This window comes from Sarcophilus harrisii, chromosome 2 (genome assembly GCF_902635505.1).
Source record: "Sarcophilus harrisii chromosome 2, mSarHar1.11, whole genome shotgun sequence".
Classification (NCBI taxonomy): Eukaryota; Metazoa; Chordata; class Mammalia; order Dasyuromorphia; family Dasyuridae; genus Sarcophilus; species Sarcophilus harrisii.
The window spans coordinates 463,020,899-463,036,387 of NC_045427.1; the positions used below are offsets into that span (position 1 = coordinate 463,020,899).

A 15,489-nucleotide genomic window follows, 5' to 3' on the forward strand; every position below is an offset into this window, starting at 1 on the left:
GTACAGCCCTAAGGCTCCTAGGACAAAAGTAGTTTCATTTAATTTTATTTTTTTTAAGCTTCATAGAGTACTACTGCTTATTTGGAAAAGTAATGAAGTCTCAGTAATATAAGCTCCTAATAACATTTGGCTATTCAGACTTTGCTGGGAAATGGAGTGAAACCATAGGGAATTTGGTAAAAATAAGGAGATCTGTCTACAAGCAAGAGATAATTAGGTTGGACCATTTCGGTGATAATACATGCCGGTTGTCTTTTCTGGCAATAGGTTCAGCAATCTGCATTTGGATTCCTGCCCCTTCTAACATGGTGTAGGTAGAAGATTTAGAAATTCTTCAGTAACTAAAGATTGTACTAGGATTTTTATAACGTAAGAATTATAGTTTACCAATAGGACTATCAGTTTTTTGTTTTTTGTTTGTTTGTTTTGGTTTTGGTTTTTTGGTCAGGAAGGAGGAAATATGAAATTGTGATTTTACTGGTATGGAAATTCTCTTTCCCAACACAGGCCAGTAATTTTTGGGTAGCATATAGTCTTTAAAGAATTACTGGTTCTCTGAAAAGATAAGTGACTTGCCCAGAATTACAAAGGTAGCATGGACCAGAGACAAGACTCCCATTTCGAAGTCTAGGACTTTAACCACTATTTCAGGCTCCTCTCCTGCTCAGTCAGGGAAGGATTTCAGGTAGTATTTCTTGTTTAATTTCAATGCTTCTGGTAAGGAAAAATGTGACCTTGCTTGTACATAATAACTGGGCAGCCAGGAGATTTTCTTACAGTAGTCAACAGAGACATGGAGTCTCTTCATCTATGGTATATATAATACATTTTTTCTTTTTTTATATTGTCAGTATGATACAATGTGCATGACAAAAAACAATTCTATACAAATACATTTAAATACAATTACAATGATAGTGGGAGAGAGAGGCTTTTACATTTTTAGTCATCACTAACACTAGGGAAAAGAATATGCACTCTGTCTTCAAAGTTACATACTCAAGGATATGTGCAAAGTTGCGTTGCTATGGAGACTCATTAAAGGCTCTACTACTTTTAGAGTGATGAAAATTTCTTTCTCATTCTCTTTCAGAGATAAAAACTCTATTCACTTCCTTTTTAACACCCTCAAATGCTGATACTATAGAAAGTTCTGAGTGAAAATATTACAGTAAAAAGCATTGGATTAGAAATTTGGAAGCCTGTATTTTGCTATCAGATCTGTAACTAACGAATTTCATGTAACTAACACAATTTCACTATCAGATATGGGTTGAATTCAATTGTTTAAGTTTCTATGGGACAACTAGGTAGTGCAGTGGAAAGGAGGCTGGTCCTGGAATCAAGAAGACCTAAATTCAAATATAACCCCAGAAGCTGATGAGCTGTGTGAATCGGGGCATGTTGCTTAACTATATTTGCCTCAGTTCCTATAAAATGAGCTGGAGAAGAAAATGTCAGACTGCTCCAGAATCTTTTTCAAATAAACCCCAAAAGGGACATTGATGAGTCAGACATGACTGAATGACAACAGGGTTCTTATGATTCAACAGCCTTGTCTATGAAATGACAGATCATTTCAAATCACTTTAAGTTTTGCATTGTCTCTTCCTTTCTTTTCTCCACCCATTAGAACCACTTAGTTGAGATCCTTTCTACTTCATCTACAGATTATTGTAGTAACTTAGGTGGTCTTCTAGAATCTAAACTTTGCTTCTTCATAATGATCTTGAAAACAACTGCCAAGATTAGCCTTGATTTTATCATTTCTATTATCATTATTATTTTCATTTGCTTCTTATTGGTTACAAAAGTTCAAATTCCTTACATTTGTCCCTCCTTATAAATTCAATCAACTTTTCCAGCCTCATTTTTAATGACCCCTTTATAGGAAATATGTGTCACTTAAACTGACGTTAATAAAATATGCACCATTCATTCTTTAATGTCCTTCTTTCCTTACTGAAAAAAATCTATCATTTCAGAGTTCAGGTCAGAAATCTCTTCATGTTCCCTTCCTAGATCAGTCCAGAGAGGAGACATCTCTTCTTCCTCTGCTTTCTTATAGAATTTATCATATGCTTTGCATTATAGCTTTAGTGAACATGTCTTCTATTAGACTGCAAAACCTATAAGAATAGGTTCTGTACTTTGTATAATTTTGTTTTTTTTCCGGGTACCTTGTACAGAGTTGATACTTGATGAGTTAAAATGGAGTAACATCTTTCAGCATGGTCTTCCTCAGGTCATCAAGTTGCATCTTCAAAGGTCTCTACATATTTACACTGGAACTGACCTAGCTTTGGCTTACTTCTTTAATATGTGACATATTCAAGACCTAGCTACATACAGTAACTATAGTTAGTGTAGTGACTTTTGATCCACCTACTCTGGAAAGCTCTGTTCAGGGATCTTTTGTCATTCTAGAATTTCCATGCTTTGAAATTATAGTGACCAAATAAATATCATAGCTCCAAATTTTAGTGGGTTACTATGGTCATATTCCTAAAAGGTGATTTCAATTAAATAAGTACAGTCCGTCTAGCTAGGATATACATTTGTGTGTGGAATGTAGAATGAGTTTGCTTGAAATATTTGATCTATTACTATAAGTTTATGCTGACTGTATTATTATTCAGCAGTGGTTATGTGACTGAGAGTTATACTGGCTAAAGTGACTGTCCCAAATAAGTGCAATTAAATACAGAGGATGGAGATGTTATAGTATATTTGATTTATATCAGACCAGAAGACAAAAATAATGATGACTTGACAGGTAATTTTTTCTGATTTATTTTTTCTTTTGCTCACCTTTTAAGATGTTGAAGAAAGAAGAGTTATCTATAATTCTAATTCTGTGAAGAGAGGACCATGCTTATCTATACTTCCATATTCTTCTGTCTCTGGAACTCTCCAAGTAGTGTATTAAGAGTTTAAAACTGTTTCTATCACTTATTTAATTGATAAATATCATTATTACATATACTATGCCCAGGGTCTCAGTAAGTTCCGATTTCTTAATAAATACAGTCATTCTAATATCAGATCTGGTACAGCTTATTTCATACAATTCTCCATAGCCTGGACTTATTCCTGATAATCATTTTTCCCATCAAATGACCTTTTGCAATTTATTAACTGGAATTGCTTTTATATAAAAAATTTAATAGATCTAACAGATATTTCTAAATAATGTTAATAGTTTCTACTCCAGTTTTAGGAGATAAGGAAGAGGTAATAAATTAGATTTTGGTGGTATTTCCGAATTTCTTCTTAAGATGATTTTGAATGAATCAGTATATCATACCAGCAATACTATAAGAGAAATGCTTGGTTTGATTTAAGGGATTTTTACTAATTGAATGTCTGATCCCAGACAAGTCAAGCATTCTACCTACCAATCTCTCAATTTCTGTAATTGTTGAATGAAATGACAATGTTATTTCAAAGTGGTATTATCATTTGTAGTGGAGATTAACAAGAGGAAAAGTACTTTTAGATTTCCAGGAGAACATATATATATATATATGATTTAAGAAAGTGTCAGATTTTGTATAAAGGGAGAGTGGTATACTGTCATCATTTTCATTTAGAAGCCATCGTGCCTAATTTACCTTGCCAATTTTGCACAAAAAGCTCTCAATTTCAAATATTAAATGATTCTAACTTTATGACAGTCACCCCAACTAGGGAAAAATAACATGACAGGAATAGTCATGCTCATGATGGTGATAAGCTTATCCTATTACAGAGAAAGAAGAGACACTTTTTCAGAACACCTCAATAATATTAAGTAGATAGTAATAAAGAAGAAACATTAGACATTACTGACTTTTGTCTACCTTACCTGAACCATTTTTCAGATAGCCATTTGCATCTACAGTTGTGTACATGATGTAAGGTCCAGGCTGATTTACTCCAAAGGGCTGTAAGGAAAAAGAAATATTCTAAATCTCAGAAAGTAAAGAAATAGGTGAACTTCATTCAACTTGACATTCATAATTAAAATAATTTTAATGAAAATAACAGTCAAAAGGGGCTTTCAGACACCTAAGAAAGCTTCTAGAAATTGGTAAAACAAGAAGAAATTCCTTATTATTAATGCTTTAAGTTATTTATGGTTCAATCTTTGAAATTCAATGAACTAGTTATTATTAAAAGCTAATTGTGCTACTAGTGGAGGTAATTCTATAGGGTATACAGAAAAGTGGGTATATTCATTTCAAGCCAAATTTGCTATCATACTGTTGGTCCAACATAGAATAAAACCCATAACAGTGTGATTAATGACATTTATTTCCTGTTAAATGCAGCATTAATTGTCTTTTTTGTGGGGTTGCAGTGAATGTTTCAAAAGAGATGACTTTCTCCCATTAAAATATCAAAATAAACAAAATCCATTCATGCTAATTAGAAAGGGAAAAGTTTTGCTATTAGTTCCAGCACATTTGAGATACTGGACTCAATTTAGAAACAAGTATTATCATTCTGCAGTTTAGGCAAATCTGATAAGGCCAGAAAGGATATAGGAAAGTAGTGAGACAAGTCTCTAAGTAATATATCACTTTCCATTCCTGAAACACTCCTGCAATGGTGAATTAGATGACAAAATTTCTTCTATCTATAGAAAAAGTCTATTTAAATAAGACATTTAGGATTTGAATCCTATGAGGAGAATTGTGAAAGAAATCCAAGTGGCAATTTGGAATGTAGTTTAGAAATCTTTAGTTTAGCATCAGAAATCCTCCTTTCCTGTCCCAGTTTTGGCAATATGATGACCAAGACTGACCACTCATAGCTCTCCTTATCATTAGTTATGATTTAATCTGATGTTTTGCCAAAGTAATATCACCTCTTAAGGTGATCTTTAAGAAAGAATCCAACTAGATAGACACCATAGTATTTTATCTAACACTACATGAATCTGGAAAATCAATACATTCTTCAAAGATAGTGGTGGAGAAGCAGGGGAAAAGAAAGGCTAAAATGAGAAGATCCAGAGTAATGTAAGCAGATGAATCACCTAACTAATATCTTCAGTGAAAAACAGTGAATAAAAGACATTATCAAGGATATGTAAAGAGATAGGACAGGTGTAAAATAAAACTGATGAATAGGCACTCTGAATGGTATATTGGAATGTACAATATTATTAAAGGACTCAAAGGAAGGCCTCCAAGATTTGGAACAGATCATCTGTGGAAGTTTTATAACAAGGCATTGCAATATTTGCACAGATTTCAATTGGTGGTTCTCTGTACCAGTAGAATTGTTTGGTTGTCAAGGTTTTCCCTTGAAAAGGACCAAAATATCATCTCTATGTTAAGAGTCAAGTCACAGCGTTTCTGACTATGGCTGATCAGACCATTACGAGCTCAGGATGTTCTGCCACAGGTCAGATATAAATAGTCCATATGAACATATGGATTTTCCAACTGTGCATCTGGCATTTCTTTTGAACTTCAATTCTGCCTTGATTATAGAAGACAGCACCTTCTCTGATGGGGATATGTCATGCTGGTTGTTCCTGTGCCAGCATCTCCCAGGTCATGCAATTACTTTTAAAGAGAAAACCTGAGAATGACCTTGTATCACATTTTCTGACCACCACATAAAAGCTTGCCCTGTGTGAGTTCTCCATAAAATAGTCTTTTTGGCATGTGGACATTTGGCACTCGAATAATGTGACCAGCCCCACTGAGTTGAGTAGAATATGAATGCTTGTTAGTCTAATTCAAGAAAGGACTGCAGTGTCTGGTACCTTATTCTGCTATGTGATCTTCAGACTCTTCCTAAGAATTCAAATGAAAGTGTTTTAGTTTCCTGGCATGGCACTGGTATTGTCCAGGTTCACAGGCATATAACAATGAGGTCAGTACATCGGCTTTGTTGATCTTCAATTTGGTAGTCAATCTAATATCTCTCCTTTCCCACACTTTCCTTCAGAGCCTCCCAAACACTGAATTAACTTTAACAATGCATGTGTCAACTTTATTATCATTGTGGACATCCCTGAAAAGTACACTGCCAATGAAAGTAAATGCCGTGCATAAATTCACTTACCAATAGAGTAACTACTTAGGGATGCAGTGAATTAAATAATGAAATAATAATGATAATTCAAATTTGCCTATCATCTTAAGATTTATAAAGTGCTTTTTTCATAATAATAGAGGACTAAGGATAATTGATAAATTTTAAGAGATCTATGTTATAGTCCTAGTTCTACCATGTAGCTAAAACTTTGGAGCAAATCATTTAACTCCTCTGGGCTTCAATTTTTATATTAAAAAAAAAAAAAGAGGAAATGGGACTTGGAAATAACACTAGATAAATATCACAAAAATAGTTTCAAAAGGACTATTTTTATGTGGAAAAAAAGAAAATATCTAGTTAGCATATCTGATAGAAAGATTATAAAAATCTATCTACTCTTCTTGAACATTAAAGTACTTAATTATTGCTTTGGCTGTCAAAATTTTTAAAAAACCAGTGACATCCATCAGTGACATGCAGGAAATCCATAGTGTTTATGGGTGTATATGTATATTTGTACATGTAATGCATATATGTACATATATTTACACATGTATATGTAATATGTGTATGCATATATCTATATATCTCTATATTTTATATATCTCTGTATATAAATATCTATATCTATATACCAGATATCAGAGATGTCATTTAATGTTTAAGTAAACTTTTAAAACAGGCATGTACAATCTATTAGTTCTAAAGTATAGTAAAAAATTGTTACCATATTATAATTACACTTATAATCGAGAGCCCATATTACATATCTAGGGGGACAGAGACAAAGACTGGATCTGTGATTTCAATGATAAAAGTAAATGCCCTCTACCAATATGTAATGGTGCCTTGAATGAATGAATGAGTGATAAAGCATTTATTAAACTCTTAATCTGTGTCGGGTGGGGCGATTAGATGGTATAATATAGAGAGCACTAGCTTGAAGTCAGGAAGATCCAAGTTCAAATCGAGCCTTAGACATTTACTAACTATGTGACATAGGCAAGTCATTCAAACCTTATTTTTGCTTTTGTTCTTCAAAAAAATAAAATGGGTACATACTGGAAAAGGAAATGGTGAATCACCCCTGTATCTTTATGAACAAAAGTTCATAGAGGTCATGTAGAGTTGGATAAGACTGAAGAACAACAATTGTGCTAAATGCTGAGAATACAATGCAAGCATATAAGATAGTCTGTTCGCTGGTATTTTCTATTTGAATGGAGGATTGTTACAGTCATTTAGTCCTTTCAGTACAATTCCTTGTGACCCCATTTTTGGCTTTTCTTGGCAAAGATACTGGAGTGATTTGCCATTTCCTTCTCCAACTTATTTTACAGTTGGGGAAACTGAAGCAACAGGGGTAAGTGACTTTCCCAGGGTCACAGCTAGTGTATGAAGCCAGATTTGAACTAATGAACTTGAATCTTCTTGACTCTAATATAAAGAGTAGTATGAAGGGGGAAGGGGCACACATGTTGTGGCATGGTTTGGAAATCACAGGTATAATGATGTGGAGGTTTGGTTTCAAGAAAGATGAAGTAAAAATTCTCTGTCAGGGCAGAATTCAGGTTTTAATGCAGGGAAATGAAGAGAAAAGCTGGATTGCAGAAGTCATGGTTTGGAAATGGATGAAATTTGTAGTCTTAGAGGTTACAAATACACATTACAATTAAAATAAGTTCTACATACATCCTTCAGCAAACATATCATAATTATAAAGTTTTATTAGTAGTTTATTCAATTTCTCAATGTTACTTCATTTGTGAGTAGTAATATAATTGTCCTCCCATGATAATTTCCCCCCCTGTATTATGCAATAGGAAAAGCTGTGCTCTTTGACCCTTTCCTAGTCACATAGTTCTAGAAAGTGGGTCTTTGAAAATACTTTGCTACAAATATCTAATCTAGCAATTAGCACATTGCTAAGAGCATATCTTGTGTATCAGTTATTAGAAATAGAACACTGAATCAAGGAGTTTTCATTTGGGGTTTGGCTGTTAAGGTTTCTAGATTTTTTGGGGGAGGGATAGGTTCTTTTTTTTTTAGATTTTTTGATCCATGAGTCTAGAGTAAACTATTGTTTTCCTTTCCTTAGAAATCTCAAGAAAGTAAGGAAAACTGGGATACTGGGGTAACATGAATTGTCTTTTAATTAACTAAATTTGGCCAATCTGTAATCTCTAGTTTCCCAAATGGTGAGATAACAAAGCTTTTACTGTAGTTTGCTGCAAATGCAAATAGTATCATTTTGGCTAAAATAAAATTCATAGCAAGGTCATTTTGGAAAGTTCTTGCCATCTGTTCTATGAACAGTTTAGCATTAGACAACAGCAAGTCTCTTTAATACATGGCAAATGTGATACCTACTATATCATAAGGTTCACTCATTTTCCCTCTACTAAAAATCAATTTAAAAAGTATTTATCACACTTACTTTTTGCCAGTCATTGTATTAAGTGCTGAGGATTAAAAACAAACCCTAAACCAGCCCCTACCCTCAAAGAGTTCCCATTCAATGAGAAAGACTAAGTATACAATAATCTATAGAAATTTTACTTCTGAAGTTGATTTTTATAGCCTAAGACTTTATATTTATCTCTATTAAGTGTAATTTTATATTAAGATTTGGTCAGATGTTTAAGCCTGAAGGTCTTTTTATATCTTAACCCCTGTCACTTTGCATTTTAGTTTTCTTCCCTAATTTTTTTTTCATCTTCTATGAATCTGATGAATATACAATATATATCTTTGCCTTTGTCATTGATAAATATATTTTAAAAGCACAGAATGAGCACATTTTACTAGGGTATTTCACTGGAGATCTTTCACGTCAATCCTTTAACCATATAAATTAATGACTACTCTGTGGGTTCAGCCATTTAATGAGTTTCAAATCCATCTAACTGTACTATTGCCTGGTCCATATTTCTCATATTTGTCAATAAGAATGGATAAAGAAATTCTGTCAAATGTTTCATTAAAATTTAGTTAAACAATGTGTGGTGTATAGATACATGTATCTACATTCATCCATCTATCTATCTATCTATCTATCTATCTATCTATATCTATATAGCATTTCTCCAGCCTGTTAAACTAGTAAGTTAATTGAGAAGGAAATCAGATTAGTCTTGTATTACCTGCCCTTGAAAAAACATGCTCTTTGTAATTATGGCATCCTTTAAACTTTTAATGATATGTTTAACAATACCCCACAGGATTCTAAGTCACTAGGTTTTGATTTACAATTCTCTTCCCATTTTCGAAAACTGGGATAAAATTTGCTCTTCTGAAATTCTGTAGTACTTCTTCTATTCTCCATAATCTTTTCAAATATCAATGACAGTAACTTAGAAATGACATTTGGCAGTTTCTTTAATATCTGAGAAAATAATCCATCTGGGCCTGCTAACAGAATTTATTAAGAGGAACTAAGTACTCTTTTACGACTTCTTTATTTATTTTGGTTATTAACTATTAGTCATTTTTGTTCAGAATCTTCCAATCTAAAGTTCATTCTCTAAGAAAGAAAAAAATAGAATTAAAAGAGAGTTGAGTAACAATTCTGCTTCTTCTCCATTTCTCCTTATTCCATTCACTCTAAAGCATTGGTTCTATCCCTACTTTCATTCTCTTCTTTATTCCTAGGTAGTAAATCTCAACCTCCCAAACTCTCAAAGAATTTCTCAACAAACTCCTTTTATTGTTGTTGGTCTTAACTTGTCATTGTGAACTTTATCTTGATTAAAACTTTCTTCTTAAAGAAAAAATGTTTTGCCACTGTATTTATCTTCCATTATTTGTCCTTGCTCCCATCTTTTCTATGTCTATAAAAATCTAGTTGGTTGGTGATTATCTTGTGTATACTATCAGTCTTTTTATACAATTTCAATATTTATTCCTCATCATCAGAATGAGTTTTCTTTGTATCTTCATAATTTCAGAGATTTCCATCCCTTTTAAGTTGACATCTGAAGCAGAATTTTAGTTCTTTTGACACTCTTTTATGAAGTTTTTGGAGTTTTCTCTTATACTTTATCTGAATCTTCTAAAATATGTTTTCATCCTTTGACACAAATATAACATTAATGTGGTCTAAGAAAGATAAACAAAATGGTAAAGTCCTATAAAGTCCTTCATATATTATAATACTTATAGTAGCAATTATTTTATAGTATTTTATTTTTTCCAAATAGATGAAAAGATAGTTTTCAACATTCACCTTTGTAAAATCTTGTGTTCCAAATTTTTCTCCCTCTCCTCTTTCCTTCCCCCTCCCTAAGACAGCAAGCAATCCGATATAGGTTAAACATGTGTTTTCACGAATTTCCATATTCGTCATGCTGCATAAGAAAAATCAGATCAAAAGAGAAAAAAAAAACAAGAAAGAAAAAAAAAAGCAAGCAAACAAACAGCAACAAAAAAGGGTGAAAATTCTATGTTTTGATCCACATTCAGTCTCCATAGTTCTCTCTCTGGATATGGATGGCATTTTCTATCCCAAATCTATTGGAATTGCCTTGAATCATCACCTTGTTGAAGAGAACCAAGCCCATAACAGTGATCATTGCATAATCTTATTATTATTGTGTACTATGTTCTCTTAGTCATTCTCACTTCACTCAGCATTAGTTCATGTAAATCTTTCCAGTTTTTCAGAAATCAGCTTGCTCATCATTTCTTATGGAACAATAATATTCCATAACATTCATATACCATATCTCAGTCAGCTATTCCCCAACTGATGAGCATCCACTCGGTTTCCAGTTCCTTGCTTTTACAAAAAAGGCTGCTACAAACATTTCTGTACATGTGGGTCCTTTGCCCTTTTTTATGATCTCTTTGTCTCTAGGTATTTATAGATCCAGTAGAGATACTGCTGAATCAGAAGGTATGCACAGTTTTATAGCCCTTTGGGCATAGCTCCAAATTGCTCTCCAGAGGCTATATCAGTTCATAACTTCACAATGAATAAATATCCCAGTTTTCCCATACCTCTTCCATTATCACTATGTTTTCCTATTATTTTAGCCAATCTGAGAGGTGTAAAATGGTACCTCAGAGTTGTCTTAATTTGCACTTCTCTAATCAATAATGATTTAAAGGATTCTTTCACATGACTAGAAATGGCTTTAATTTCTTCATCTGAAAATTATCTGTTCATATCCTTTGAACATTAATTGAGGGATGACTTGCACTTTTATAACTTTTGAGTCAATTCACTATATATTTTAGCAATGAGGCTTTTATCAGAAAAACTGGCTGTAAATTTTCCCCCCCATATTTCTGCTTCTCTTCTAGTCTTGGTTGCATTGGTTTTGTTTATGCAAAACCTTTTTAATTTAATGTATTCAAAATCCATTTTGTATTTCATGATATTTTTTAGTTCTTCTTTGGTCATGAATTCTTCCCTCTTTCATAGATCTGAGAGGCAGATTATCCTTTGTTCTCTCTCTTATTGTATTAACTTTTATATCTAAATCAGGAGCCCATTACAACCTATACTTTTGGTATAGGATGTATAGAAGCAATTTTTATAGCAGTAATAAAACAAAGTTGAGTGCCAAGTAATTTGAAATGGCTGAACAAACTGGCATATTAATGGAATACAAAATTACTGTATTCTTAGAAATGATAAAGAATTCAATGAAACAAAGACACTTATATGAACTCATATAGAGTGCCATAAGAACTAAAAGATATGAATAAAATAATATAAAAGATAACAAAACTACAGTATGTTGTAATTCAGATGATTCAAAGCAATAATTAATATTGATTCTAGAGGACTGATGATGAAACATATTATCCTCCTTTTCTTTCTCCTACCCTAGCTAAAGAAATGGTACAGAGGCAGAATGAGCCATACCTTTGTGGACATGACCAATATTTCAGTTTGTTTTGCCTAATAGTATTACTTTGTTACAAGGAAAGGTTCTATTGGGAGACAAAGTTACTGAGAAATGACAATGATGTTAAAAAAAAAACAGAGAGAAACTAATGTAATGTTAAGACTCCCACCCCGTTCCAAAAAGTTGTTTTCTCAAAATCTAAAGTTATGTATAAGACAATTTTTAGCTCTTATCTTTTTCTGTATCACACAATTTTCAGACAGAATGATTTGTTCCTTAGTTTTTGATCATTTCCAGCCTAGCAGTTTCTCCTTATTAAGAACTGGAGCCATAACAGAAATTTCCTTATTGGTTCTTTCATCTTTTGAAGAAAAAAATCATTTAGGCAAAATAGGAACTTATTAGCTCTCTTGGCAAAAAGAGAACTCCCCAAAAATATTTTTTGGTTTTGTTTTTATATTCCTTAATGCCCAGTACAATACCTTACACAAAGCAGTTGCTTAATAAATGGCTAATAGTGTGGATGTCTGAATGGATAATTGAAGTCCCTTGTAAATTTTTTTTATCAGACAAACATGTTAGGTTAGTGAACTGTTACCTAAACTTATCAACTTTTTTCTGCCCAGTTTCTTAAAATGTGGTTTAAGACTCCATATGAGGTCTCACAGTTAAATATTAGATCATAAAATTATGATTATCAGTAAATATTTGATTTGTATATAATATTTTAAATACCTATATACCAGGGGTTCCATAAAAATTTCTTAGAAGTGGGAAAAATTTAAGAAGTCCCAGGCTATATATGTTCTGGTGAAATTATTTTTGTATGTGTTTCCTTTTTTAGCTAACTGCTCTCTTTCCTGCCTCTCCCTCCTGGTTCCTGCATTTTTTCACACGAGTACTTCTTGATTTCTCTGCAGCACTTGACAATGCTGACCAACCTTCCTCTTGTGTACTTTCTTTCCTCTGGGTTTTTGTGACAACATTTTTTTCCTGGTTCTCCATCTACCTAATTTGTCATCCTCAATCATTTCTAGTAAATCACCATCTATGTCCTATCAAGGAACCATGGGCACAGGCACACCTAGAAGATGCATTTTATTTCTGATCCTCCTTGTCCTCTAAAATGATGTGAACTACATCACAGGGTGTGTCAGCACAACACAGAGGCTCACACAGGACCTTGGGTGTACATCAAGACTCTGTCCTGATCCCTATTCTTTTATTCTAATTCTCTATAAAATTTCATTAATTCCCAAAGGGTTTAATTATCATTCCTCTGCCAAAGACTCCCCAATCCATATATCTAACCCTATTTTCTCTCTTGATCTACTGTTGGATGTCAACCACTGACTATTAAAATATTTCCAAATGGATATAGTAGAGACACCCCAGATATAACATCCAAACAGAACTTGTTTTCTCTCCCCAGAAGCTCACTCTTCTTCCTACTTTTCTTTTTTTAATCTTATTTCCTAACCTTTGAATCATCCTTGATTTCTTTGCCTCATGTAATCAAGTGGCTAAGCCAGGTAAATTCTATTTTTTTCAACATCATCTAAATCGATCCCCTTTCTCACCATTACCCTAGCCAAGGCCTTTATCATTTGACTATTGCAATAGTGTCCTAATTGGTCTTACTATCTCAAGTTTCTCTTCTCCCTATATTGTAGAATGTATTCCTGTTCATGCTGAACATATCTGCTAAATTGATATTCTATAAATAATGTTATGATTATGTTACACCTCTACTCCATAAATTCTGGAAGCTCCTTACTGCTTCTAGGAAAGGAATTCTTTTTTAAAAAATTTTTTTATTATAGTAAGTTTATTTATTTTTAATACACATTGCTGCTTTATGAATCATGTTGGGAGAGAAAAATCAGAGCAAAAGAGAAAAACATGGGAGAAATAAAAAAAAAACAGAAAAAAGAAGTGAACATGGTGTATATCAATTTACATCCAGTCTCCTTAGATCTTTTTCTGGATGCAGATGGCATTTTCAGTCCAAAGTCTATTGGGATTGCTTCAGATCACTGAACTGCTAAGAAGAACTAAGCCAATTCAAATTTGAAAAAAAAAAAAAAAAAAAAAAAAAAAAAGAACTAAGCCATTCATAGTTCATCCCACATTCTTGCTGTTATTTTATACAATGTATTCCTGGTTCTGCTTGTTTCAGCATTAGTTCATGTAAATTTTTTCGGGACTTTCTATAATTGGCTTGTTCATCATTTTTCAATGAACAATAATATTCCATTACCTTCGTGTACCACAGCTTGTTTAGTCATTCCCAATTAATAGGCATCTACTCCTTTTAGTTTAGGAATTCTTAATTTTGTTTGTATCATGGACCTCTTTGACATTCTGGTGAAGTTAATGGGACCTTTCTTAAGATAATTTTTTTTAATGCATAAAATACACAGGATTACAAAGGAAACCAATTATCAAGGTATTTAAAACAAAAACAAAAACAAGTATACAGACTTTAGATTAAGAATTCTTGCTCTGGGATCAAATACAAGTTCTCTGGTGTGCTCAAATCCATACCTTTGAACAGTTTGTCCCCCATGCTTGGAGTTCTCTTTTTCCTCATCTTTATCTCACAGAATTCAAACTCAGTTACAACCTCCTATGTGAAACATTCCTGATGTACAGCACTCAGTGGTTCCCCACAAAAATTACCTTGTATTTACTCTGCACATATTTATACATGCATACTTTGTTTCCCTTGATTGAATTTAAACTCAGTGAAGGCAGGAATCATTTCATTTTTTGCTTTTTTAACTCTCTAAGGCCTAGCACAGTATATGACTTGTAGGTATTTAAATGTGTAGTGATCAAGTGATTAAGGTTAGAAAAGAATATTGTACTCTATAGGGAAAGGCACACTAATGATTTTATATTTTATGAAAATATTTGTAATTTTGAAAACTAAACAAATACTTGTTTTTTGAAAACATTTTACTTTGAAATAGTATCCTTTTTAGGAGGTATTAGTGAACAAAATAGTAAAAATAGTAATGTTTCTGGTAGCGATGCAAATAAGAAGAATAGGCTAACTGCAGCTTGGAAGAACTAGAGAAATGACAAAAACTCAGCTGAGGTAATTAGGAAGCTTTCTGAACTGTTCATTAGATCTGGAGTCCTTTCATTTGATTATCCTTTGTGCAGATCTGAGGAGTGTGAACTTGAAGTGAGTAGTCATTTGATGAGGGAAACAGAAAAAGTTTGGCTCATATAAAAATCCTAACATTAGACTTGATCCTTATTTTTTTTTTTTCTAATGATGAAGCAAAACAATTTGACCTTTTTTTTTGTTTTTTTTAAAAAGGGCAAACTTCCAGATGGTCTGGCAGATAGCCAGCACATGACCTCAAAGTGGCAAGACCTTGTCAGTGTTTCCGCAGGAGTCAGATTGCCTTGACAAGCACACAGGCAATTAGAAAACACTGGGAAGCTAAAGAAAAAATACTTTACAGGGATATTTTGGCATAAGAATATGATAACAATCAGTGGCAAATTCTCTTAAAAATCTAACACCTACAGCTTTCTAGCAGTTATTTAGTTTAAATAGAATGAAGACTTAACAGTAAAATTA

The 15,489-nt window shown here is 32.9% G+C and overlaps 1 protein-coding gene across 2 annotated transcripts in view; it reads right to left on the minus strand.

Annotated features, from left to right (window-relative positions):
- ITFG1 (integrin alpha FG-GAP repeat containing 1) overlaps positions 1-15,489 on the minus strand; it is a 276,139-nt gene that overhangs the window by 40,073 nt on the left and 220,577 nt on the right. For both annotated transcript variants that reach the window (XM_031954433.1, XM_003757229.4), the window contains one exon: positions 3,848-3,926. In XM_031954433.1, the coding sequence (XP_031810293.1) occupies positions 3,848-3,926 (79 nt within the window). The remainder of the gene's footprint in view (positions 1-3,847; positions 3,927-15,489) is intronic.